This window comes from Thalassophryne amazonica, chromosome 12 (assembly GCF_902500255.1).
Source record: "Thalassophryne amazonica chromosome 12, fThaAma1.1, whole genome shotgun sequence".
Classification (NCBI taxonomy): Eukaryota; Metazoa; Chordata; class Actinopteri; order Batrachoidiformes; family Batrachoididae; genus Thalassophryne; species Thalassophryne amazonica.
In genome coordinates this window covers 8,196,786-8,224,270 of record NC_047114.1, presented here as the reverse complement: position 1 = coordinate 8,224,270, position 27,485 = coordinate 8,196,786, and the positions used below count along the sequence as shown (strand labels likewise).

Genomic DNA, 27,485 nt, shown 5'->3' with positions numbered 1-27,485 from the left:
AAAACTTTCCTTTTCGCTAAGGCTTATAGTTAGGGCTGGATCGGGTGACCCTGGACCATCCCTTGGTTATGTTGCTTTAGACGTAGACTGTGTTTCATAATTATTGTATGGCCTTGCCTTGCAATGTGGAGCGCCTTGGGGCAACTGTTTGTTGTGATTTGGCGCTATACAAGAAAAAAGTTGATTGATTGAGTTGAATTACCTACAACAATGAATCGGTGTGTTTCATTAACTTGGAAGGAGCGCTTCGTACCTACATGTTGATACAGTAGCCCTAAAGGGACACACTTGTTTCTGGCTTTTGTATTTTTCTGTTCATTCAAAAGATTGAAGAAAAAAGAAGAGGAATTAGCAGTTGTTCCGTGATAAACTGTCTCCTGGTTGCTGGTGCAGGTTAATAAGTTTGAAAACTTTCATTTTTGTGGAATGGAGGATCAAGACATATTAATTGCAATAATTTCCAAAGCCAAAGCATTGAAAACATGAAAGGCAACGAAACTCTGACTTGCAGCAGCACCATGAAGTCTGCAATCTCACCACTAAGTGGCCCTAAATCCTACACACTGTAGCTTTACACATTCAGAAGTAGCTGATCTTCAGTGATGTAATTGCGACTCAAACTGTTAAAAACTTTCATTGTTCTTTTAGGTTTTACAGCATTTCTGTCTTTATGTTTTTGTGCTTTTGTACAAATAACATCTGAAATGTTTTACCACGTGTGTGTGTTTTGTGTGCAGCCAAAGTTGTGTGTGTGAAGTCGAGGGACATGCACTGGGCGCTGGTGGCCCATCGGGACCAGCGAGACATCAACCTGAGCTCCCTGCGCATGCTGGTGGTGGCCGACGGTTCCAATCCCTGTAAGGATGCGTTCTTTAAAACCTCTGAAACAGTCAAATCATTTTGCTCTGATTTAGGGACAGTGTGCACAGAGCCAAACATTTAACGGTGTTTTGGAATGTTTGACAGAAGCTGTTTATAGCGTTTGATCGTACTAGTTATCTTGGTAAACTTTAACCCCGTGATCTGCTGCAGCTGTTTGCAGCTTGTCTTGTTTTCGGGTCTCTTTTCTTGACACTTTCTCGTGTCTCCGTTTGTATCCCTGTCCCATGTCTCTCTGTTTTCAGGGTCAATCTCATCCTGCGATGCCTTCCTCAACGTTTTCCAGACTAAAGGTTTGAAGCCGGAGGTCATCTGTCCGTGTGCCAGCTCCCCCGAGGCTCTCACTGTCGCTATACGCAGGTGTTGACGCTCACACATTGACTACTATAAGCAACAGGCTGGTCTTTGTCGTGTCCCACAGTTCTTGAAATGGAGCCGTAGCTCCACCTGGTGGACATTTTCCATTAATGCCAATGCAATGAATTAATGCAAGTACAATAGAATTTCACCAAGAGTCCTAGTAATGATCTATTTAAAAACAAAAACAAAGTACAACAACCTAAACATCAGCATTGTTTGTTTTTGACTTGGAAATGTTTAAATGTTCCTCTCTTATTTGGCTGTGACTATATAACAGTTTTAACTTGTTCGCCACAATGTTAACAGTAAATATGATGACTCCAGAGAGCTGATGGTTTTTTTCGCTGTACACACATGTGCAGACTTTATGTTCAATCCTGTGTGTCTGTATCTGAACAAAATAACTTTAACAATTTCCAGTTTAGACCAAATTTGGTGGAACAGTTGGGGAGTTGGCCACGGAGAAAATGATGTGATTTTGATATATATATATATATATATATATATAGAGAGAGAGAGAGAGAGAGAGAGAGAGGATATTACAGAGGGGATATTGGAATGGCTATTCTGAAGAACTGGTCAAAAAGACTTCTGTCTGTGGTTATTATTAAACACTAACTATTTCCCCTTTTTATAGGTCCTGTGACCCTTGAACTTGGGTGACCTTGACAGGTCAAGTTCAAGAATAAAACCTTTTAATGCAAACAGTTTGGAGAAACTATAAATTAAACATGGTGGGCAGGTTGTGTGTTAGTTGAAGATAAAGAATTGATCAAATAATCAATCAAGAAAATGTTTAAACTCTGAATCAAAAAATAATGAATTGGAATGACTCGATGTCTAACATGGAGGAGGTGGGAAATACAAAGGGACACAGGTCCCTTCTTTTTCTCATTATGACTTATTGGTTTGTCATAGTAATCTCAAATTCACAAATCCTGATTATTTTGTACTTGATGAGACTAACGGTAAAAATGATCCACTCTCAAATAAAAACTGAACGTTTTGTCATCAGTGTTACTCCTCACTTTAAAAAGTCAGTAATTCTAAAATGATTGCTTACGAAGTTCCTTATTTTCTGTGTTGTCTTTTTTCACTTTGTGTCACATTTTATTTCTCTGCCTTCAGTAAATACGTTTTATTGCAGCTTTATTCTCCTTCTCCTGCATCCTGCTCTTATTTAAAACTCATAAAACTCCAAACTTTACAGTTTAGTGGTTTTTAAACCACTAAACTTGCACCCTCTCCTCCTCTTTCATCATCCAGATTGTAGTTTAACATCTAAAGTCCAGATTAGACTCAAATGGGCATGTTGACAGGTCTGCTGTAATTTTTTTAATTATAAGTCAATAAAACGTGTTTGACTCGGTCGGCATGGCGCCAATAAACTCATTTCACTGTTCAGGAAAATGGCTATGAAACAGGAAACACGTTGAAGACAAGGAAAAATACCACAGAGCCCAAAAATGAATTATCTCACTTTATGTTAAATACCTACATGGATGCAAAAAAGGCCACTTAGTTTGCAGAAATATCTCCACTTACCAAAACATAGTTATCAGAAAAAAATTGCTCTCCAAAAAATACAAAAAAAGCTGTCATTGCAAAAAAAAAATAAACATTCTCATGTTGCAGCAACATGTGCAAAAGATGTGCTCATTGTGGAAAGGCTGTTCTTACGGAGGGAGAAAAAATTTCCAACTTGCACAAAAATTTTTAAAAATCTCATTGCAAAAAACCCCAACAAAAAACAAAAAACCTGACTTTGCAAAAAAGCTCGCTGTAAAAACGTTTCTCACTTTTCAAAATAAAACTGCTTTTATTCAAAAAAGAACAGTCTCACTTTGTAAAAATGTGTACAGAACCTTCTGAATTTTTGTCAAATGGTGCCAGTTCACAAAAGACATGCTCACTGTGCAAAACATGCTCTTATTGAAGGAGAAAAAAAAAATCTCAGTTTATGTCTCCAAAAATCTCTTCATTTCAATAAATGTTGTCTTTCAAAAATACCTTCAATATTGAAAACTTGTGTTTCTGTAAAGTGATACGATTGGCTTTGTCCTCTACCCTCTGGTAGGCCTTTGGAGGAGGGCAGCGCCTCCCCTGGGCGTGGCGTGCTGTCCATGCAGGGTCTGAGTCACGGCGTGATCCGGGTTGATTCGGAGGAGAAGCTGTCGGTTCTCACACTGCAGGACGTTGGATCGGTCATGCCTGGAGGTGAGATGGGTGGCTCAGGTGGTCAGAACTGTTGCTTCTTCTTAATGTTTCATCCAGTATATGTACTGCACCGGCCTTTAATGGTACTCCTTTACCGCTGTCCCCTTCTTGCTCCCGCTTGCTGTAGCTACGATGTGTGTGGTCAGACTGGATGGCGTTCCTCAGCTTTGTAAAACTGATGAAATTGGAGAGTTGTGCATTAGTTCTGTTGCCACGGGAACCTCCTACTACGGCCTGACCGGCATGACCAAGAACACCTTTGAGGTAACTCGGCATGTATTAATTATTTCCCATATTGATTAATTTCTTCATTGTTTTCTAGACTAATTGATTACTGTATTTTCTGGAGTATAAATTAGGAATGTCCTGATACTGTAGCAGCAACAATCTTTGCACAGTTGCTCTTTTCATGTGAAAATGATTGAAGCTCCCCCTCCTCTTTTCTCTCTCTCACCCCTCCCCTCACTCAGTCAAACTTGTTTTCCTCCAACTTTTTTGAGCACATACGGATGCAGAATTATTGGATTAACTGGATTATTTAATGAAATATTTTAATTATGCTTTTTCGGACTCCAAGTGCTTGAGCTGATCAGAGAACAGCCAGCTGACGGCTCAGTGAGGCTGAAAACACACTGCTGTTTTGCCGTCTCACTGAGCTGTTTGTCGGCGTCACTGAGCTGTTTGTTGGCGTCTCTGTACTGGCTACATCGCACGTCTCACATGAAGAGTGACAGAGACACACTTTAGCTCAGAACACCCCCACACTCAGCAGCAGCGATGCACAGACACGTCACACAGAAGTTTTCCTGGATCCAAAAACTCCACGGGTGTTATGGCAGATAGGCGGGGGAGTCCAAATCTCTATTGCGAAGTAGGCGTAATGTTTATGTATTGCATCTCTGTTTAAGGTAGTTGTAAAGCACAACGATGCTGAAAAGTAACGTGAACTGATAACCTTCCCGATAACCTTCCCAAATCTGATACCATCCGATTCTTGCAAAATAGCCATATTGGCGTCCGATACTGATACTGAGTATCGGCTCGGGACATCCCTACTATTAATCAAAATTTTTTTCTGTATGTGGAACTCACTTTTTGAGATGCCGTTACCTTGGGGGTGGGTTAAACAACAAATTGGAGCTCTACGTATCACATGTCCACACCATAGTGTGTGTTGTTACTTAACATACAGACTTTTAATTCCCAAAAGTAAGCAAGTTGGACATAAGTGTGTTGGACAACGTAGTGGATGTTATTTGTCACTGTTTGGACAAAAGAAGTCATCAGATTAACACAGATTTCTGACCAACAATGCTGGAAACACATGAATCTGTTTGAATTTTTTTCTTTTCTAAGCTTTTTAATTTGGGATTTTTGTGTGTTGCTGTTTGTACTTATATTATTGGCATTTATTCTTTTAATATTGGCATTTGTTTTCCTGGTCGACCCCTACATAAAGGTACTGTTATTATTATTATTAGGGAATGCAAGATCTTTCAATATATGAGTTGCAGAACCTCCCAAACTAGTTAAAAAAGCAGTGTGCTCTTATCATGTCCACATCTGCTGGCCTGGCTTGTCCAGCTGGTCCCACGTGTCCAGTCAGCGGCATACTGAAGGACAGATACCGCGTCATGTGGACCGTAGCTCACACGTGGGTGACGTGAAATTCAGATCACCAGCTGAGTGTACACATGATCTGATGGTCCATTTCACCTGGCACAGCCTGTTGAGGTGTGCACTGTACGACCACTGCAGCCTGTCGCAAAGGCGATATATGTTTTATGTATTTCCACGTGACGACAGCAAGCAAACACACATGCATCATGGTGTAGAGTCAGGTCATGTCCTTCAAAACATGGTACGTGTTTTCCAGCTGTGACATCCATGTCCAGAGATGTCAACAGCAGCAGCTTGCGTGGACATGCCCATCTCTTCGTTCAGCCCACAGAACAAAGTGTCACTCTCTTTTTCTTTGCTCTGTGATTATTTATTAGTTATTTGTTGTGTAATTGTGTATGTAGTTATTGTAGTAATTATTTATATACCTGCCCTGGCTGTGGTCTTTGTGTTTGTAATGTGACAAGTCGTGTGCACTGAGCCGTCATTTCCACTCATTTCAGCGAGTGGCTGGGCAGCGATCAGCTGAGAGGCGCCTTGCTGTGCTGTCTGCACTCAGACGTGGCTGGCCGGTCCCCATGTGATCATGTCTGTACATACATAACAGTATTTCATGCAAGTGTGCCCTCCCCCCGCACGGCACGTGTTGCGGGGGGAGGGGGGCACACGCACTCCACGTGTGTTGCGGGGGGGTTGGGCGGGGCGCAATACACGCATGATACATGCACTCCACGTGTTTAGGGGGAACCGACACTCTGGCAGGCCATGTGTTTGTCACTAGGTTACGCCACACTTGTGTTGCACTTAGAAAAGGCATGGCTATTCGTGCTACCGGCACGATAGTACACAGCAGGCGACCACATTCGAGCTGTTTGTGAAAAGTGTCTGAGTGCAACACAAGTGCCCAGCGAGCGGTGTTAGATGTTTGTGTGTGGCACCTGGAAGAGAGGTGTTGAATGGGCACTCGCACTGTCTTTCAGCGGCCTGTGTGCGCGAATGGTTGTGGTGACAGCTGTGCGAGGCGTTTGAGGCAGCTCCGATTTTTCACGAGTGGCATGCAATTCCTCCTTCATGTGCCAGTCGACTTCAGTCATGTTATGTGTGAAGGGGCCCTAAAACCAGCTCACTTTCCAGACCAGAGCCAATTGTATCGTTATTCTAGAGCACTTAAAAACAGTTCTAAATGCTCCTGACCCTAGTTTAAACCAGTTTGTAAGACTTTAAATTTACCACAAAAAAAAACCCTGGAGATTCACATTTCAGATTCATTTTGGCATTTTCTTTAAACCGTCCTGGCCATTTTTTAAATTTGTTTATTTCTCATGCATGAACACAGTGTGTCCTTTATTTAAGGCTTTTATTTGCATATCATTTTCTGCCTCCTTCCAGGTTTTTCCTGTTTCCAGCAGCGGGTCTCCCATCAGCCAGTTTCCCTTCACCAGAACCGGCCTGCTGGGTTTTATCGGGCCCGCGGGTCTGATCTTTGTGGTGGGCAAGATGGACGGACTGATGGTGGTTGGTGGGCGGCAGCACAACGCTGATGACATCGTGGCCACTGCGCTCGCTGTGGAGCCGATGAAGTTCGTCTACAGGGGCAGGTGATCAGCATGACAACATCCTGTTGGCTCTACTGCTACCTCAGCTAACAATCAAATTGTGTGTGTGTGTTTGTGTGTGTGTGTGTGTGTGTGAGAACAGACTGCTGCCTATGGATCATAACCAGTTGATTAATGAATGAGTCGTCCAAAATAATAGTAATTAACTTTTAATGAAGGAAAAAAACGTTGGTTTCATTTTCTCAAATGTGCTGATTTGCTCCTTTTGACTTTTGGGATCAGTTCTGAGTATTCCATACAGACGACCATCATGGAATGTTTAATCCATTTTCAATGTTTCTAAGTCAATAATGATAATGAATTTTCACTTTATTCTTCTAAATGGGTTTAAATTGTTCTGATACACATATGATCAGATATTCGCTGATTTTAAATACATATTCATTGAGCTTGATATCTGCAGGTGGTGCTGTTGTCTTTTATGTCAAACATTGTTTAAACTGTTGACAATGTTAAGAGGTTTTATGAGAAACCTGAGGATTTTGACTTTTTTTATGGTTTTCCTGGAGTTTGTTGTGTGGTACTAAAGTACTCATCATTTATGCCAGATTATCTATTTAATATGTCCGTATGTGTTTCAGGATAGTGGTGTTCTCTGTCACAGTGCTTCACGATGAGAGGATCGTAGTCGTGGCGGAGCAGCGGCCTGACTCCACTGAGGAGGACAGCTTCCAGTGGATGAGCCGGGTTCTGCAGGTGCATACACGCAGACACACACGCCAACTGTACACATCTAGTCAGGGTTCTGATGGCTGATCCATCAGTCAGCTGCAAACAAAAACATTCTGAGATTGCATAAGTGATAAAACACCTACAGGGTTCTGTGTATATCAGGAGTGAACTCCTTCAGGTAGGTGGAGATGATGTTCTCCTGGTGCCGGAACCAGTCTTTGCTTCCATCTGGGAGAGAGGCATCATCCCATCATCCTGTCTCTGGACTTCCTCGCTGAGCCCAATTAAGAATATTGGCAGCGCTTCTTTGCAGCCTGTGTTGGGTTTTGCATTGGATACAGTTGATGGGTTGACTCCTGAGACTTTGTGAAGAACAGGTTGCTGGACATCGTGCCTGCTCGGTACATGGGTACTACTGTGTGGGGCAGAGGCAGAGTCTCTCTGATGGCGTTCCTCAAGGATGTTTTCTGGTTCGTACTGTGTTCATCACTGACAGACTGGGGGTGGTGTGCAGTAGTTTGTGGATTCCAGAAACTTTAGGTTCCATTGTTGATGCTTACTGACCTTCACTTTGCAGATGGTACTGTTGGGGAAAAAAGTTTTACAGGAGAAATTCTGTACTTCTGTATGTCTTTCTGACAAACGTTTGTAACTTAAAACTCAAAAACCGTAAAACTCTCAAAATGTAATTTTTTTTATATGACAGCACTGGGGGGTAAAAGCTCTAGCTGTCAAAATGTCATGCATTTCTGACACTGATAAATGCCTCTTTTTTTCTTTTTTTTTTACTGAATTTTAGGTTTCAAGTAGGAAATGTACCAGAAGCCTTGAAATGCTCACATTGTCCACTAGATGGCAACAAAAGTCGCTGATGTGTGGCAAGGTCTCGACTGTTTAGTTAACGTTTGGTGAAAATGAGATGGGCTGACAGACAAAAATCAACTTACAATTGTGTCCCTGCCCTGAGGGCAACTGAACTTGTATTATATCATGTGTATTTTAAAGTACTTTTGGAAAACTTTCCTGCTCTAGGCAATAGACGGCATCCACCAGGTGGGGGTGTACTGTCTGGCTCTGGTGCCTTCAAACACACTTCCAAAGACTCCGCTGGGTGGCATCCACTTGTCAGAGACCAAGCAGCTCTTCCTGGAGGGGGCGCTGCACCCCTGCAACGTGCTCATGTGTCCGCACACCTGCGTCACTAACCTGCCCAAACCTCGGCAGAAACAACCAGGTATGAAGACTGATTAGGGTTCAGATTTTGCCGTCCATCATAAAAATCTCTGTGTGGTCACGTTTGATTTTTGCACTTATGGGTTTTGCTGCGGACCCGGGTCACGGATGGTCAGAATCTATCCTTGTTCATGTCCTACAGCACCAGCAAATGTTTGACACAGCTTCCTGTTTCAGAATTTTCTTGAAGCGTCACATATGTTTCAATCAACCCAAACTCTTGGCATCATAACGAGAGACTTGAAGTCCTAAAAAATATATAATGTCTAGAACTTGAAGATGCCTGCACAAATTATTGAAGAAGTTCTCCTCTTTCCTCACATTTTCCTTTCCTTCCCTCCTCCTCCTCAGAGATTGGACCTGCTTCTGTCATGGTCGGGAACCTGGTGTCGGGGAAGCGGATCGCACAGGCCAGTGGCCGGGATCTGGGTCAGATCGAAGACAATGATCAGGCAAGGAAGGTGTGTGTGAGAGGAGGGTTGTTGGTTTTCTCCATCACAAACATTAAACTGAGCCATGGGATTCAAATCTTTACCTCCATTTCTTCATGTTTTTCACATCTGGCATCACGTGATCATCAGATTTTAATTTTGCTTCTTTAATCTCTCATTGCACTTTATGTGCTTCACATACAGTCATGGTAGGAATGTGGACACCTGATCCTTCTTCTGTGGTGCCGTACATTTCTAACACTTTGGTGACTACAGTAGGTAATGAGAATAAATCCCCTCATTTTCAAAGGCTGTTTAAGAATAGAAATCATATAAAGATTCTGAACTGTTTTCTTCTTCTATTCCTTTTTGGTTTTCTGACCTGATCTCAGGATGCTTGCATGAACTCGCACAAATTTTGCTGCCATTGAAGCTCATTTACACTCAGCGTCAATTGCAAACATATGGAGCTCCTGTCTACAGTCTGCGTTCATTTCATCTGTATTTGTGTCCATTTTCTGAAAACTAATATGAACAAAAATGGTGCAGTACCACCAGAAATCACAGAGGCAGTGTAGCCAAAGTTCAAGTGAGACAGAACCATACAGTGGGGTAAAAAAGTATTTAGTCAGCTCCTGACTGTGAAAGTTCTCCTACTTAGAAAGATGAGAGAGGTCTGTAATTTTCACCATAGGTACACTTCACCTATGAGAGCCACATGAGGAAAAAAATCCAGGAAATCACATTGCAGGATTTTTTAAGAATTTATTTGTAAATTATGGTGGAAAATAAGTATTTGGTCAATAACAAAAGTTCAACTCAGTACTTTGTAACATAATATTTGTTGGCAATGACAGAGGTCAAACGTTTCCTGTAAGTCTTCACCAGGTTTGCACACACTGTAGCTGGTATTTTGGCCCATTCCTCCATGCAGATCTCCTCTAGAGCAGTGATGTTTTGGGGCTGTCGCTGGGCAACATTGACTTTCAACTCTGGTCTGGAGACTGGCTTGGCCACTCCAGGATCTTGAAATGCTTTTTATGGAGCCACTCCTTCATTGCCTGAGCGGTGTGTTTGGGATCATTGTCATGTTGGAAGACCCAGCCATGTTGCATCTTCAATGCTCTCACTGATGGAAGGAGATTTTGGCTTAAAATCTCACGATACATGGCCACTTTCATTCTTCCCTTAACACGGATCAGTCATCCTGTCTCCTTTGCAGAAAAACAGCCCCAAAGCATGATGTTTCCACCCCCATGCTTCACAGTAGATATGGTGTTCTTGGGATGCAACTCAGCATTCTTCTTCCTCCAAACACGACGAGTTGAGTTTTTACCAGAATGTACTATTTTGGTTTCATCTGACCACATGATATTCTCCCAGTCCTCTTCTGGATCATTCATATGCTCTCTGGCAAAATTCAGATGGGCCTGGACACGTACTGGCTTAAGCAGGGGGACACGCCTGGCACTGCAGGATTTGAGTCCCTCTCTGCGTAGTGTGTAGCCTTTCTTACTTTGGTCCCAGCTCTCTGCAGGTCATTCATCAGGTCCCTCTGTGTAGTTCTGGGATTTTTGTTCACCATTCTCATGATCATTTTGACCCCATGGCATGACATCTTGCATGGAGCCCCAGATCGAGGGAGATTATCAATGGTCTTGTATGTCTTCCATTTTCTTACAATTGCTCACACAGTTGATTTATTCACACCAACCTTCTTGACTATTGTAGATTCACTCTTCCCAGCCTGGCGCACATCTACAATTTTCTTCCTGGTGTCCTTCGACAGCTCTTTGGTCTTGGCCATGGTTGAGTGTGGAGTCTGTCTGTTAGAGGCTGTGGACAGGTGTCTTTAATACCATTAATACAGGTAACAGGTGAAGGACAGAAGAGCTTCTTAAAGAAGTTACAGGACTGTGAGAGCCAGAAATCATGCTTGTTTGTGGGTGACCAAATACTTAATTTCCACCATAATTTATAAATAAATTCTTTAAAAATCCTACAATGTGATTTCCTGAATCTTTTTTCTCATTTTTTCTCTCATAGTTGAAGTGTACCTATGATGAAAATTACAGACCTTTCTCATCTTTCTAAGTAGGAGAACTTGCACAGTCAGCGGCTGACTAAATAGTTTTTTGCCCCACTGTAAGCAAAAGGACATGAAGAAGATAGTTAGCAGTGGCAGAATATTTTGCCACAAATTAAGTATTTGCAAGTTTTATACTACCCCAAATCAGAAAAGTTTGGGACGGTATGGACAATGCAAAGAAAAGCAACCTCACATTCATTTTTGCATTTACTTTGACATATTTCCTTGCAGATAGTATTTCATGTGGGGTGTTTTTTTGTTTTTGGTTTTTTTTGGTCAACTTTTTTTTCTTTTTTTTTTTATACATCCATTCCTGCATTTCAGGCCTGCAACACATTCCAAAAAGTTGGGATTAGGACGATGTAGGGCTTGTAATGAGTTAAAAAAATATAATAGTATGTTATTTCACACAGATGATTCAACAGGTTATTGTAATCATTGTTTAGCTCAAAAGTAGGATGCTGAAAAGCTGAGTCTTTGAGGAACAAAGATGGGCAGAGGATCTCCAATTTGTCAAATCCATGAGAAAATTTATGAAATGTTTGAAAATAATGATCCTCAAATAGAGATGGGAAGGGATTTGCATATTTTTAACTACACTAGATATTATCAGTAGGCAATTCAAGTACTCTGGAGGAATTTCAGTACGTAAGGGCCAAGGGCTTAAGCCTAAATTGAACTCTCCAATCCTTCAAACAGCACTGCATCAGTAAGTCATTCATCAATAGCTGATATAACTATCAATCAATCAATCAACTTTTTTCTTATATAGCGCCAAATCACAACAAACAGTTGCCCCAAGGCGCTCCATATTGTAAGGCAAGGCCATACAATAATTATGAAAAACCCCAACGGTCAAAACGACCCCCTATGAGCAAGCACTTGGCAACAGTGGGAAGGAAAAACTCCCTTTTAACAGGAAGAAACCTCCAGCAGAACCAGGCTCAGGGAGGGGCAGTCTTCTGCTGAGACTGGTTGGGGCTGAGGGAAAAAACCAGGAAAAAGACATGCCGTGAAGGGGGGCAGAGATCGATCACTAATGATTAAATGCAGAGTGATGCATACGGAGCAAAAAGAGAAAGAAACAGTGCATCATGGGAACCCCCCCACAATCTACGTCTAAAGCAGCATAACCAAGGGATGGTCCAGGGTCACCCGATCCAGCCCTACATGGTCAAAGAATGACACACAGTGGAAACATATTGTGATCAGATGACTAAGTACCTTTTTGTAAGAAATGGACACCGTGTGCTTCAAAGTAATGACAAAAAGGACCGTCCAGACTGTTGCCAGCAACAAGTCCAAAAGCCATGGTCTGCCATGGTATGGGGTTGTGTCACACTACCTGAAGCAGTGGTAAATTACATTTCTTTGATGTCAGAATTAATGCAGAAAAGTACCCTGAGCAGAACATATACTGCCTTTAAGGTGACATCTTTTCCAGGGTTGTCCATGCATTTTTTTCACGAGACAATGCAGAACCACATTCTGCGCACATTACAAAGGCTTGGCTGCAGAGGGAGAGGTACTGGCCTGGCCTGACTGTGATCCTGTCCTGTCTCCAATAGAGAATGTGTGGAGAATTGAAATGAAATTAATGAAAAATGCTTCAACAAAGACCTCATATTGTTGCACACCTTAAGATGTGTTTACAGGAAAAATGTTACAAAATAACACCCGAAACACTTATACAGGAATGAATGTATGTGAACAAATGAAATGAAGTTGACCAGAAAAAAAGCATGAAACATCTTACAGGTTCATCCTAATAGTCAAATAATAATAGTAAGTAAATGTTACAATCACTGTTTTCTTAAATTTGCATTTTCTGTATTGACTCAGCTTTTCCTGATTTGGATTTTTAGATGTCATCTGGTAGTGAAATATTTAATGATTTCACAGACCACCTCTGTCTAAACAGCAGTCTACACTTTTGTTTTTGTTGTTGCAGAAATATTACTACATCTTCCATGTTTGTTGACAAAAACTTTCAAGATTGTCTACAGTGGCATCTAGTGGATGTGGGTAGTGACTGTTACACTGTTTGAAAACAAGCCTTTTTTTTCCCCTCATTGTGACAGGAAAGCGGTGGAGTGTGCAGCTAACATCTCTACTGCCTGTTAAGCGTGTTCACATTGGTGTTTGCTCCAGCTCTGTTTTTGTCTGAGTTTCAGTCACAACCTTGAACTTACCAATTGGTTTCTTTAAATGTTCCTTCATCCATTGTTCACTGTTTCTAAAACTCCACATCATCTGAGAAACTGTCACTTCCTCCTCTGAAAGCCACGCCCTCTGTGTGAGTGAGCTCCTGTCATTTACTGTGGAGGTCGATTTACTGAAATGATCTTCTCAGATTCCTGTTCAGGGAACCTTTAATTGTTTAGAAAATGTGTCCCAGTGTTTGCGGTGTAACGACACATTGTGTATTGCGTTAATTGTCTCATGGAGCCTGTGTTGAATTGTATCAAATGTGCCAATGCAAATTTATGGTTCAGAATTATTTCTTTCTTCAGTGATTAAACTTTGCTCCTGTTTAAGTTACTGCATAATCAGCGGTAATGGGCATATAATAATTTGTAGTCTGTACAGTGTCGATGCACTGTGCAGGTGAATGACTCTTTGTTTCATCGGTGGAAACTGGAGGTGTTGTCAAAACGGGACACTCCAACACAGAGTCGAGAGCTGAGTGTGGCAGAACATGGAAGCATTTTGAAGCTTAAAAAAAAGAAAAAAGAACAAGAAAAGAAGTTGGATGTCTCTCCAAAAGGAAAAAAATTTTCTGGTATTTTGAGCTACAGCCATCGAACGGGTTACGCTCACGAGTCTATACGAAGCCACATTCTATTCTACCACCCAGACCGTTTTACCGAAAAGTTCACATGCCTGCAGACGACTGTTATTGTCGAGCTGGATCCCTCTTGTCCAGATAAAGTTCAGCAAACAAACGCTGATAGTTCCGCGTTTGGAGCAGGTTCAGGTTGTCGCCATCATGCACAGGGACGATTACACTGGTCAACACAATTTTTCTTGCATGGAGTTTTTCAGTGGATTTTGGGTAATTTAGGGGCACTGAATCCGAATCCGGTGTTAGTTTTGGCCAATCACATCACGTTTTTGAGATATAAAAACATATTTCTCGTATCAAGCATTGAAGCAAAAGCTGCAGTCTGGCACGCCTCTTCAACGCCATAAACAATATTTCGGCTGTTGTTCACATTTCGAACCTGGTTTAAAAATTATGCTTTTGAAGCTGCTTTTGTGTGATTAGTGGCATCAAACTCGTGAGTGAATGAGCAGCAAGGACATGCTAATTGCAAAAAAAAAAAAAAAAAAACAGAGACGTGATAGAGGAACTCTCAGTTTAGATTCAGATTCAGCACCACAAAATTACCATAAATCAGTTTTCAAAGTCCATGCAGGTTTTTTTTGTTGTTGTTGTTGACCAGTGTAATCTTACCAGACATCGAGGAGGCCATTTGTGACTGAGCGTGAGGCGCAGTGACACTGTCTTTAAAAAATGGATCCGTCATGGCAGTGTGAGGTGTTCAGGTACAACGCCTCCATCGTCATGTATGAAGCAAAAGTAATAATAATAAAAAAAAAAACAAGCAGAGAGGGAGATTTATTTTACTCGAGTGAAAGTTTCACAAAAAGCTTCCGTCTGGGTTTCAAGCAACTGAGTGGTTTTCATTGGAGGAGAAAAACCTTGTAAATCAGGTCCTAGGAGATTCGTTTGAGACGTTCCGAGTGAGCGGGTAAAGTGGAGCCTGAACGACGTGAGGCTGAGCGTTTTGTTTTTTTTTTGTTTTTTTTTCAAAAATATATTTTATTATTGTTAGGATTAGAATTTTTAAACACATCAGTTAATTCTTAATTAACTGTTAGTTAATGCTTATTACTGCATCATTGAATAAGTTCTTACTAAACACATCTTTATATTCTTAATTAACTTTGTATTTACAAAAGTACTTAGTAATTAGAATAATAATCTTCTTTGTCATTGTACATACTGTACTAAACACATCTTTTACATCTTAATTAACTGTTAGTTAATATGTAACACTACATTAACTGACATGAATGTCATTAATAAGTAGTTATGAAAGACATCATTGAATTCTTAAGTGTTCATTCCTACTTATTATTGCAGTAACTAATATGAACATAACTTAATAAATAATTACTAAATTCATCACTTAATTCTTAATTAAATGCTGCCAGATGTGATTAACTGTTACTTGATGTATCCTCATTGTAAAGTGTTACTTATTAATTGCCAGAGTGCCCTTAAGCAAAGCGCCTTTGTTGATGTGTTTTGTGCTGTGCAGCTGCGTGAATGTGAGAAGAACCACTCTGCACCCGGTAGGTCGTCTCTGGCGAGTTCTTGTTGAACAGCCAATGTCACTCAACATAATTGACGCTACAAATCAAGCGTGTCGGAGTTCCTCCTGTCTGAGACAGAAGCTGCGCTGAGCCGAGGCCCATTCGCTCTGCGCTCGGTGGGTTTCGGCTCTGAAGGCCAAATCCTAATCTGTCGTCACACACCGAATACAAAAGTGACTTTTGTGCGTTTGAACAGAAAGCAACAACTTCGACACTCCCGGTGACGATTTTATATAAGTTCATCAGCTGATGTAAAAAAAAAAAAGAGAGAGAAAGAAAAGTGTTTTGCTGCCAGCAGCAAGGGAAAAGTATTTTTTATTGACTCTTCCCATCCAAAGTCACAGACGGTCACGGTTTGTCTGCGTTCTTTATCTTCTGCTTATATTTCTGTGTGACAGCAACAAACAGAAGTGGTTAAATTGGTTAAATGGAACACGACAGATTTGACATTTCTGTGAGTTTAGAGATGCGTACAGCTTGTGTGCCATCGTGCTGACTGTACCTGTGTTGTTTGTGGTTTCTAGTTCCTGTTTCTGTCGGAGGTGTTACAGTGGCGAGCTCAGACCACTCCAGACCACATCCTGTACACGTTACTCAACTCGAGGGTAAGACAGCACCACACAAACTGATAAATACCCATCTGGTTATTTCATATGTTTGGCCTAACTGCCAGGAAACGTGACCCTGGTCCAGGTTTGCGTTTGTGTTCTAAGCCCAACATTGGCCGCACCAGCAAAAACGGTCACTTTCCTCCTTGTGTGAAGTCGTGATTGTCCTGTTAAATATGTCAGAGTGCCCAACGATAATGAAGACTTTCATAAAAGCAGTTAAAACTGTATTAGGTTATAGTGTCCACAGATGGAAAAAACAGAGGGGATAATAATAAAACGGTGTTTCAAGCAGTCGTTTCCATCTGACGTACCGTGCATCCGAAAAGTATTCACAGCGCTTTACTTTTTCCACATTTTATGTTACAGCCTTATTCTAAAATGGATGAAATTCATTTTTTCCTCAACATTCCACACACAATACCCCATAATAAAGTTTTTTGAGCTTTTTGCAGTTTATTAAAAATAGGAACACTAAGAAATCACATGTACAGTATTCACAGCCTTTGACATGAAGCTCAAAACTGAGCTCGGGTTCACCTGTTTTCACTGATCATTCTTGAGATGTTTCTACAGCTTAATTGGAGTCCGCCTGGAGTAAATTCAGTTGATTGGACATGATTTGGAAAGACACTCACCTGTCTACATATAAGGCCCCACAGTTGACGGTCAGAGCACAAACCAAGCATGAAGTCAAAGGAATTGTCTGTAGACCTCTGAGACAGGATTGTCTGGAGGCACAAATCTGGAGAAGGGTACAGAAACATTTCTGCTGCTTTGAAGGTCCCAGTGACTAAGTGCCCTCCATCATCCGTAAATGGATTTGGATTCACCAGGACTATTCCTAGAGCTGGCCGCCCGTCTAAACTGAACGATTGGGGAGAGAGGCCTTAGTCAGGGAGGTGACCAAGAACCCGATGGTCACTCTGTCGGAGCTCCAGCATTCTTCTGTGGAGAGAGGAGAACCTTCCAGAAGGACAACCATCTCTGCAGCAATCCACCAGTCAGGCCTTTATGGTAGAGGGGCCAGATGGAAGCCACTCCTCAGTAAAAGGTACATGGCAGCATGCCTGGAGTTTGCCAAAAGGCACCTGAAGGACTCTCAGACCAGGAGAAACAAAATTCTCTAGTCTGATAAAACAAAGATTGACCTCTTTGGTGTGAATGCCAGGCGTCATGTTTGGAGGAAACCAGGCACCATCCCTACAGTGAAGCATGGTGGTGGCATCATGCTGTAGGAATGTTTTTCAGCATCAGGAACTGCGAGACTAGTCAGGATTGAGGGAAAGATGAATACAGCAATGTACAGAGACATCCTGGATGAAGACCTGCTCCAGAGGGCTCTTGACTTCAGACTGGAGCGATGAATCATCTTTCAGCAGGACAATGACTCTAAGCACACAGCCAAGAGGAATGGACAAAACTGCCCAAAGATAGGTGCACCAAGCTTGTGGCATCATATTCAATAAGACTTGAGGCTGTAATTGCTGCCAAAAGGTGCATCAACAAAGTATTGAGCAAAAGGGTGTGAGTACTTATGTACAAAATAAATACTTTTTTCATCTTGTCATTATGGGGTGTTGTGAGCAGAATTTTTTTTTTTGGGGGGGGGTGGATTAATTTACTCCATTTTGGAACAGAATGGGTTAGGGTTAGGGTTGGGGGCTAACCCCCAACCCTAACCCACTCTGTGAGCATGAATTGGTGCCACATGTCCACACTACAGAACTGCCTGAAACCCTGGATAGCACCCACCCAGGCTGACAACCAGTCCATTCCCACCACTTGAAAATATTGGACACTAGATCATAACTAGAGAAACCCTCCCCATGCAGGTGATACTTCTCATCTGATCCTCCGTAACCATTAATTTGCTCTGAAGCCATTCAAGCGGTACCCAAGGATCCACCAAAGAGAGCTAGTACCAAAGACATACCTCATGTTGCTAGGTTGAGTCCAGGTCTCACAACCATGTAGGACTCTAAAGACCTGGACCTTCATTCTCATTCCTCTGTGACCTGAATGTCACTGCTGCGATAAGTGAGTGTCTCAACAAGTTCAACACTTTAAAAACATATATTACACAATTATACATATATTATACAAAAACACTTCTGCTGGCCGAGTCCAGGAAGTTAATAAAAGTCTGGATCTTAGTCTTGATCCAGGCCAATCACAAACCCAGACACTCCGATTCTTCACTCAGCTTCTCAGGTGCTGCAATCAGAGGATCGGTTGATTTCACAAAGATTACAGCGTCGTCCATGAAGTCAAAGTCTGTAAACTTTTCATCACCAACAACACCTCACTGCCAACCACCTGACCAAAGACTAAGCATTGGAAAATAAGATACAGACAAGCTCCAGTCACACCTGCTCCTAATTTTCATCATCTATGTGAATATGTAAGACAAATTTCGGATCTCTGATCTGACAGTAAAGTATTATCTTATGTAATAAAATGTTTCCCTGCAACAAGTCCAGCAGAGGGCAGGCTAGTATATGTTATATTACAGAAGCGAATGAAATTTGCTTTTTGTGTTGAAGTATTGCTTCAGAGTTAATCAGTTTGTCATCATTTTGTGCTCTTTTAATTTGGACACTTACAGTACAGAATGAAAGCGGTTGTTGTTTTTAAGTTTTGTATTAACAGCGTGGAGGGGATGGACTCATTTGTCAATCTTTTCAATCACTCACTGCATTTTACAGAATACATGGAAAATTCATGGAATATTTATGGAATTAAGATGATACCTTCATTCTATTCATTTGTGCACCTCAATAAATTATTAATGTAACTAATCAACAAAAAGCAGAAATGAGTAATATATCCAGCAGACATATTTTTGTCAGCTGCTAATCTTCACTGTTAACAGGGAGAAAAACAGAGAGACAATATGCACATACCGTGTTATCATTGTATTAATGTAATGTTGTATATATGTCAGATTTTCTGGACAATAAGTTGCCTGGGATCGTACATGTCTAAGACTATGTCACAAAGAGCAAAATAAATTATGACACAAGCACTCTATTGCTGAGCAGAAGTTAATGAGATAATGTTATTATATGAGGCACAGAAAACTCCAGTAAACTGCTTCTTTTGGCCACAGAACAGATGATCATAGCTGAGGTAAATGTGCACTGTCATTAAACATTTCAAAACTCTGCACATTATTTATTTATAAAGCAAAAAAAAAAAAAAAATTGACTTATTTAGCCGAGCAGACCTGCTGTTGCTGTTCTTGTTGTCTCTCACAGGCCAAACAAGTTTTGTTCTGAGTAGTATAAAAGATAAACTCCATCTCAATTCAAGCGCATGGGCTTTCAGTTTGATTTCTTAAATTTCATGGTTCTCTAAGGCAACATTTTCTCTTCTTCTTCTTCTTTTACTACAAGAGCACATAGATTATAATGTAAGGGGGGGGGTGTATATAAGTGTCAGGACTGCCAAAAGTAGCTAAAAAACAACAAACAAACAAAAAAGTCCTGTGAATTATAATCCAGAAAATGCAGTAATGACAAAGTGATCCACTTGTTTGTTCCTTCTTTCAATTTGAGATGTGACGGAAAATGTGACGAATCAGTCATTTGTGTCTCTGTCTGTGACGTCCAGGGTACAATAGCCTCCTCCCTGACTTGTGTTCAGCTCCACAAGAGAGCGGAGAAGATCGCCACCATGCTGGCTGAGCGGGGCCATCTGCAGGACGGTGACCACATTGCACTGGTGTACCCTCCAGGTAAAAAGTGCTGTCTGCGAGTGTTCGTGCAGAACACGTGCATACTCGTTCACGTATTCAGTCTATAACAGTGTGGATGCAGACCCTCACGTTAAACTGGAGCAGCACTCATCCAGCGGCATGTCTCGGCCAACATCCACTGAATTCTTCTGCTGGACGATACCTAAAATTTTATTTGAATATATTGTTTGCATATGTGGAGAATTGGTTATTAAAAAGTGCTGCCCTACAATTCAAATCTTGACTGCCTTAACTAATATCATTGATCACTTCGTCTCCTTCTTTCTGCTGCTCCTGTTAGGGGTCATCACAGTAGATCAATCGTCTCCATCTCACCTTGTCCTCTGTATCTTCCTCTGTCACACCAACCACATTCATGTCCTCCTTCAGCACATTCATAAACCTCTTCTTTGGCCTCCCTTTTCCTCTCCTACCTGGTTGGCTCCATCCTCAGCATCCTTCTCCCTATATACCCTGAGTACCTCCTTCTTTCTCCTTATGCTTAAGTCAAGTCTCCATGTCTTCTTTCCACTGTCCAGATGTCACACCCAGTACCTTCCTAGCTGTCTCCCTCACCACATCTGCAGTCCTTTTCCAGTTGTCTAAAATTGCTTCCCCTCCGTCTTGTGCCTCACACCTGCTCACTGAATTTCACACAACAGTCTTCCTCCTTCAACTTCCACCATCTGATCTTTTGTTGAGCTCTCAGTTTTTCTTCTTCACCTCTAAAGTCATCCTACAAACCACCATCCTATGCTGTCTAGCTACACTCTCGTCTGTCACCACCTTACAGTCTCTAATTTATCATGCATCTCCTACAATGAATGTAGTCCACCTGTGTGCACCTTCCTCCATTCTTATATGTCACCCTGTGCCCCTCCTGTTTGTAAAAGTAGGTGTTCACCACAGCCATTTCCATCCTTTTTGCAAAATCAACTACCATCTGTTCTTCCCCATTCCTGTCCTTGATACCATATGTACCCATTACTTCCTCATCACCTCTGTTCCCTTCACCAACATGCCCATTGACGTCTGCTCCTATCACTACTCTTTCATGCTTGGGTTCACTCTCCACCACCTCATCTCACTCACTCCTACCTGGGGGGATATGCACTGATGATATTCATCATCACCCCCTTCAATTTCCAACTTCACACTCATCACCCAGTCAGACACTCGCTTAACTTCCACCACACTCTTAACATACTCTTCCTTTAAAATGACCTCAACACCATTTCTCTTCCTGTCCTCACCATGGTACAACAACTTGAACCCACTGCCAATGCTCCTGCTCTTACTTCCCACCCACTTGGTCTCTTGCACACACAATATGTCTAGCTTTCTCCTCTCCATCATGTCAGCCAGCTCTCTTCCTTTACCAGTCAGATTGCCAACATTCAAAGTCCTGGCTCTCACTTCCAACCTTCTAGTTATCCTTTTCTCACGCTGTCTCTGGACACATTTTTCTCCTCCTCTTCATCCAGCAGTAGCCCAATTTCCGTTGCCACTCTGTTAGGCAATGGCACGGTGGTGGTCGTTGTTAACCCCAGCCTTGAGCGATCCTTTATGGAAATTTGATTTGTACTCTGCATGGTTATATTGGCTTATTTTGTACCAGATGGCCTTCCTGATGCAACCCTATTCATTTAGCTAGGCGTGGGACTGGCACTCAGAGTGTCCTGGCTGCACACCCCATGTGGCTGAGATAATGTCATTGATCACTGTGTTTAAAAGAAATAGAACCATTTGAGTGATTTTTCAGACAGAGATTAAAGTTTTGAGGGAGTTAACCGATTTTGTGATGTTGAACGTGCTGTTATTTATACCGGACATTGTGCTACGTGGACATGGTGTGTTTGAATACTAACCGACCGTGCTGTAGAAAATGCTAGCCCTAGTTAGTGTTAGCATACGTGTGATTACACTAATCAGGTTGATGTTAATAATTCACTCATCATTAGAGGGCACAGTTAGTGTGGGGTGTGAATGACGGGGTTGGAGCTCCGCCCCAGTCTTCATGGATTTATCGTCACTTCTCGTAATGACTCTCACTCTTCTTTCAGTTTCTCTCTGCTGTCTTCTCTCCTCCCTGTCTTTTTCTCTCTTCCCATTTCATTTTTTTGCTCTTCCACTCACTCTCTCCTTCCTCATCTTTCTCTTCCCTCCATCTCTCTTTGTCCTTAATCACACATTTTTTCTTCCATCTTTCCGCTTTCTTTCTTTTCTTCTTTCATTTCTTTCCCGCTCCTCCATCTTTTCCGCCTGCTTTTCTTTTTATCCTTTCTGTCCTTCTGTTTCTCATCTTTTCCTTCCCTTAATGTTCCTCCTTGTCTTTATTTCTTTGTCCTTCTTCATCCTGATCTCCCTCCCTCCTAACTTTTCCTTTCATTCATCCTTATTCTTTTTCTACTCTCCTTCCATCTCTTCTCTTCTTTGACTGTCATTCACTCTTTAACATTTTCTGTTTCCTCTCTTACTGTATTTCTCTTCCTGCTACACCTTTCTCTTTTTCCTTCCCTCTCATTTCCGTCCTTTCTTTCCTCCCTCCACACTCTCTCTCCTTTACATTTTCCGTTTTGCCTCACACTGTTTCCCGCTTCCTCCTCCTGCAGGTATCGACCTCATCGTGGCGTTTTATGGTTGCCTTTATGCTGGTTGTGTGCCGATCACGGTGCGACCGCCTCACCCTCAGAACATCGCCACCACACTGCCCACCGTCAAGATGATTGTCGAGGTAAAAGGGACATAGTCAGAATTAACTTCTGTGATTCACCAGAGTCATTTCAAAGGCAACATCTGATCGATTATCAGGGTTTGCATTCCTGATTTTGGCCATTATGTCCTGGGTCACATTAGGTATTGAAAATGTGAGTCCCAAGGCCCAATAACAAGTCCCAGCAGCAAGTCCCAGCACCATGTCCCAACACCTCGCACGAGCACTGAATTCATTCCATAGAGCTGCTAATTTTGGAGCTAATCAAGTGTGCTGCAGTGTGCGAAGAAAGGTGGCAAATGATGCCATGAAAGCAAAATGTGAGATTATGTCCTTTCATATTTCAAAAGGGCAATGTAAACACTGCATGTCTTTTGAAAGGAAACAACAAACATGTTGGCTTTTAGCTTCCTAGTTTGTAAGAAAAATCTAAGGTTACAAGTTCCATTGATTCTTGCAAACTTTCTGGATGGGGGGGTGCAGGCTGGTGTCCTTTAGTGGCCTTTACAGATCTCATGATCAAACACACAGCAGTCTGACTCCTGCTGCTGCAGAAAGGACAGAGAGGAGCTGACACCACCAAGGAGAAGCAAACAAAATGGAGACATTATGTTAAACGATTTTTGACCATTTTGAATGCACGGGATGTCCTGCAGACATTACATCCCAGCGATACAGTACATTTTATATCTTTTGTCCAGCCTTGATGATTTTGCAACAGGACAGTGTAAAACTGTTAAATTAATCACCAGCTATTTTAATAATTGATTTATCATTCTGAATATTTCTTTTACAAAATATGTCCACATTCTCTGAGTTCTACACTTTAAATGTGACTATTTTTTACTATTTCCTAACATTGATTAATCATTTTCTCAAGGAAATAATCAACAGATTAATCTGTAATAACAAGGTTTTTTATGATATATCTAGAATTTTAGCATAAAAGTATCAGAATTTTTTTTACTTTTAATTCTGCACTACTTTGGTTTTTGGCATTGACTGGTTACAGTGTGCTGTATGAATAAATTGATTTGGCTTAACAACAAACAACCTGAACCACACTTGCTCCTACTTTTCATCATCCATCCAGCAGGTGGCGGACAGATCCATGGGATATTACATCAGTAAAATGAAGTTGATTTCTGAATTGATTGTTTGCATCAAAGTTCACCAAACTGTAATCACTTTAGGTTCCTTGTCCAGACTTTCAGTCTGGTGAATAAGTGAAGTTGCTATCTCAGTGTGCGCAAAGAATCATGGGTATGCCCAAAGGTCATTCAGGATAAATTTGACACAGAAGCAATAAGCTGCCAATGTTTTGATGAGGTAGAAAAGTCAATGCAAAAAGTGATGGAAGTGTTGATGTAGGACACAATTTTAGGCAGGATAGATAAAATTCATTGAAATGGATGATACAAGGATCAGTTTGGATGATTTTCCGCAATGGACAGTGGTGAATTTAAAAGCATTTTTGAAGAAACAAGGAAAAGAAAAGAGCAGTTGGTTGCACGAGCATTCAAGAAATGAACATGGCAATCTTGCCGGACTTGGAACAAGTTGTCTAACAAAACCAGGCAGGTTATGAATCACTACTTAGGACCAGTGAAGCCAAACCCCTGGAAAATTAACAAAGAAAAGTGGACGGTAGAGAAGGATGGCATGTGCCGATAAACTTCTACAATACATTCTTAATTTATTTGACTGAATAAGAATCTATGTGTGTTGCAGAATTTTTGCGAAAGCAGTTGTTACGATGTGCAGAAACAAACATGGGCGTTCATGTTTCCCGTAAACAGCATTATATTTAGAAATTAACAATCCCAGCTTAAAGAAAACAGATCTGATAAGTTTCTATAACATATTACTGGTTCATTTCACTGAACAATACATGAAATTAATTGAAAAACAATGATAGAACAGGTGGTTTCGATCGTCGTTACAAAATAAACAAACGTCGGCATCTGTCTTTCCCAGAAACTGCGTTCTCACTGTGCGCTAATATGTTCCGTTTTCAGTAATTCTACAACTAGTTCACACTGAATTTGCTAAGAATGGAAATACAGACGCCCAACCTTTGATATTTTCACAATGATTTTTTAAGATAGCACAGATTTCAAGCCTAGCACATTACACTAGCACCATTCTATTCCCAATTGACCTTTGACCGAAGAGGTAGCAGGACCTTTAGCCACACTGCATGTGCTCCTGCTGACATGGCGACTTCGCTTATTACAGGATAAAAAGATTTATTATTTTTGAGTTATCATGTTTGTGTCTCGCTGTATTTTTACAGGACACAATCTTTCTGAACCCATGTGGATTCAGGAAATAGCTGCAAACATTGTTTTTTTTTTTTTTAATTTGTTTGTTTGTTTTTTTACTTCCACCTACTGTATTTGCTTTGGGACATGGTTGCCATGACATCACGCATGTAGATGATGTACTGTATCCTGGCCATCATCCGTCAGTCTCTGTGCGGGCTTCCCTCACTCAGCTGTAAAATCTGATTTTCTGCCGTGTGCGTTTTGGTGCAGGTGAGCCGCTCGCTCTGTATGATGACGACACAGCTCATCTCTAAGCTGCTGAGGTCGAAGGACGCCTCAGCCTCTGTGGACGTCCGGACGTGGCCTCCGGTTCTGGAAACAGGTACGCAGACACACCACAGGCAGCCTCCAAATTATATAATGTAACATTATTAAAACCATGACTTAAATCTAATGTAAAGCAACTTTGCCTGATGACTGATGGAGCGTCTGGATCTGTACTGACATGAAGGACTGTAGTTTTGTGACCTGACGTGTTTTGTCCTCAGATGATTTGCCAAAGAAGAAACCGCCTCTGCTGTACAAATCATCCAACCCCGACACGCTGGCCTACCTGGACTTCAGCGTCTCCACCACCGGGATGCTAGCTGGAGTCAAGGTACCCAAACCCAGAAACCTGATCCTGTTCTTGTTCCTGAGGCGTTTTCCCTTCAGCAGGTGAGATCAGCTCAGGTGACTGACTCGGAAAGTCACAACATTCCATTTCGTCAACAGCAGTGTGCCACGTTCCAATGCACTCATCTTATCAAGAAAATGGCAGATGACGCTCTGATTGGTTTAATTCACGGTCCACCCAAAATAAATCAACAGACTAAACACAACCTCTTTGTACGCTACATCTTACTTTGCACTCAGGTGACGCCTCACAGAACATTACAGTTGGACACTTGTCCTACGTGCATTAGACGGTGTTGATATAATTTGTCAACATAGGACCAAAATGATCAGCTGGTCACTGCAACCGTCGCCTCGTACGTCATTCGTCATTAGCTTAGCGCACTCTTCCAGGTGATGTTCTCATGCGAAGAAGTTAGTTAACTGCATAATTGTTCAGCAGTGCACATGTGGTTAACACGGTGCAACAGCTGCACACTGCCTGCCTTCACCTCACAGAGCCACGCCCCTCATTAGCTGCACACCGCCTGCCTTCATCTCACAGAGCCACACCCCCTTATTAGCTGCACACGCCTGACTTCATCTCACAGAGCCACACCCCCTCATTAACTGCACATGCCTGACTTCATCTCACAGAGCTACGCCCCCTCATTAACTGCACACCACCTGACTTCGTCTCACAGAGCCACGCCCCCTCATTAACTGCACACTGCCTGACTTAATCTCACAGAGCTACGCCCCCTCATTAACTGCACACCGCCTGACTTCATCTCACAGAGCCACGCCCCCTCATTAACTGCACACTGCCTGACTTAATCTCACAGAGCTACGCCCCCTCATTAACTGCACACCACCTGACTTCGTCTCACAGAGCCACGCCCCCTCTACAGCTGCACGGTGTTTACAGGAATAATCTCCGTGTCTGCAGACCAACCGGCACCTGCAGTGTTATCGTATTCATTCATCATTTAAAAAAATTCTGAGGCTGTCGTGTTGTGGATAATTGTGACATTTTAAAGATTAAAGATTAAAGTGGCTCTCAATGTCTGCTGGTGTAAATTAACCAAGAAAATCCAGTAAAAAAAAATTCCAAAAGTACCTCCTCCGGGAGCAAAAACTATTGAATCATGGAAACGTGTCGGCAGCACAGTGATTAGCGTGATGAACGAACAGCGTGACCCGCTGAGCAAATTGTGCTGTGCTGCCGATATTCCACACAAAATCCAACATTTAGCTGCTGGATGTTTGTTCCTCCTTAGATGCTGATTGAATCTTTTTCAACAGTTCATGTCTGTGGTTTTACTCAGCATTTGTGTTTGATTGGACTAAAACAGAAAAAGTGGTATTTTATTGAAATGTTTCTTCACTGCAGCTCTTGTGTTTTGTGTGTCTGTTGTGTAGATGTCTCACACAGCCACCAGTGCCTTCTGCCGCTCCATTAAGCTGCAGTGTGAACTTTACCCGTCCAGAGAGGTCGCCATCTGCCTCGACCCGTACTGCGGCCTCGGCTTCGTCCTGTGGTGCCTTTGCAGGTCAGACCGTGAACACATGACCATTTCAGTCACAGCTGGTGAACTCTGTCAGGCAGCAACATAAATACAATAAAAAATTCTACAACCCCAATTCCAATGAAGTTTGGATGTTGTGTAGAATGTAAATAAAAACAGAATACAATAATTTGCAAATCCTCTTCAACCTATATTCAATTGAATACAGCACAAAGACAAGATATTTAATGTTCAAACTGATAAACTTTATTGTTTTGTGCAAATATTTGCTCATTTTGAAATGGATGGCTGCAACAGTTTCAAAAAATCTGGGACAGTGGCAACAAAAGACTGGGAAAGTTGATGAATGCTTAAAGAACACCTGTTTGGAACATTCCACAGGTGAACAGGTTAATTGGAAATAGGTGAGTGTCATGATTGGTATAAAAGGAGCATCCCCAAAAGGCTCAGCTGTTCACAAGCAAAGATGGGGTGA

The 27,485-nt window shown here is 41.8% G+C and overlaps 1 protein-coding gene across 2 annotated transcripts in view; it reads left to right on the top strand.

Annotated features, from left to right (window-relative positions):
• The window catches only part of LOC117522697 (disco-interacting protein 2 homolog C), a 427,709-nt gene that overhangs the window by 354,506 nt on the left and 45,718 nt on the right, over positions 1-27,485 (top strand). Inside the window, exons 16-29 of one of the 2 annotated variants that reach the window (XM_034184153.1) lie at positions 738-857; positions 1,125-1,239; positions 3,317-3,456; positions 3,584-3,720; positions 6,466-6,674; positions 7,274-7,388; positions 8,397-8,598; positions 8,949-9,058; positions 16,025-16,105; positions 19,724-19,847; positions 22,460-22,581; positions 25,098-25,209; positions 25,376-25,485; positions 26,904-27,034. In XM_034184153.1, the coding sequence (XP_034040044.1) occupies positions 738-857; positions 1,125-1,239; positions 3,317-3,456; positions 3,584-3,720; positions 6,466-6,674; positions 7,274-7,388; positions 8,397-8,598; positions 8,949-9,058; positions 16,025-16,105; positions 19,724-19,847; positions 22,460-22,581; positions 25,098-25,209; positions 25,376-25,485; positions 26,904-27,034 (1,828 nt within the window). The remainder of the gene's footprint in view (positions 1-737; positions 858-1,124; positions 1,240-3,316; positions 3,457-3,583; positions 3,721-6,465; positions 6,675-7,273; positions 7,389-8,396; positions 8,599-8,948; positions 9,059-16,024; positions 16,106-19,723; positions 19,848-22,459; positions 22,582-25,097; positions 25,210-25,375; positions 25,486-26,903; positions 27,035-27,485) is intronic. The other variant, XM_034184154.1, reaches the window with a different exon arrangement.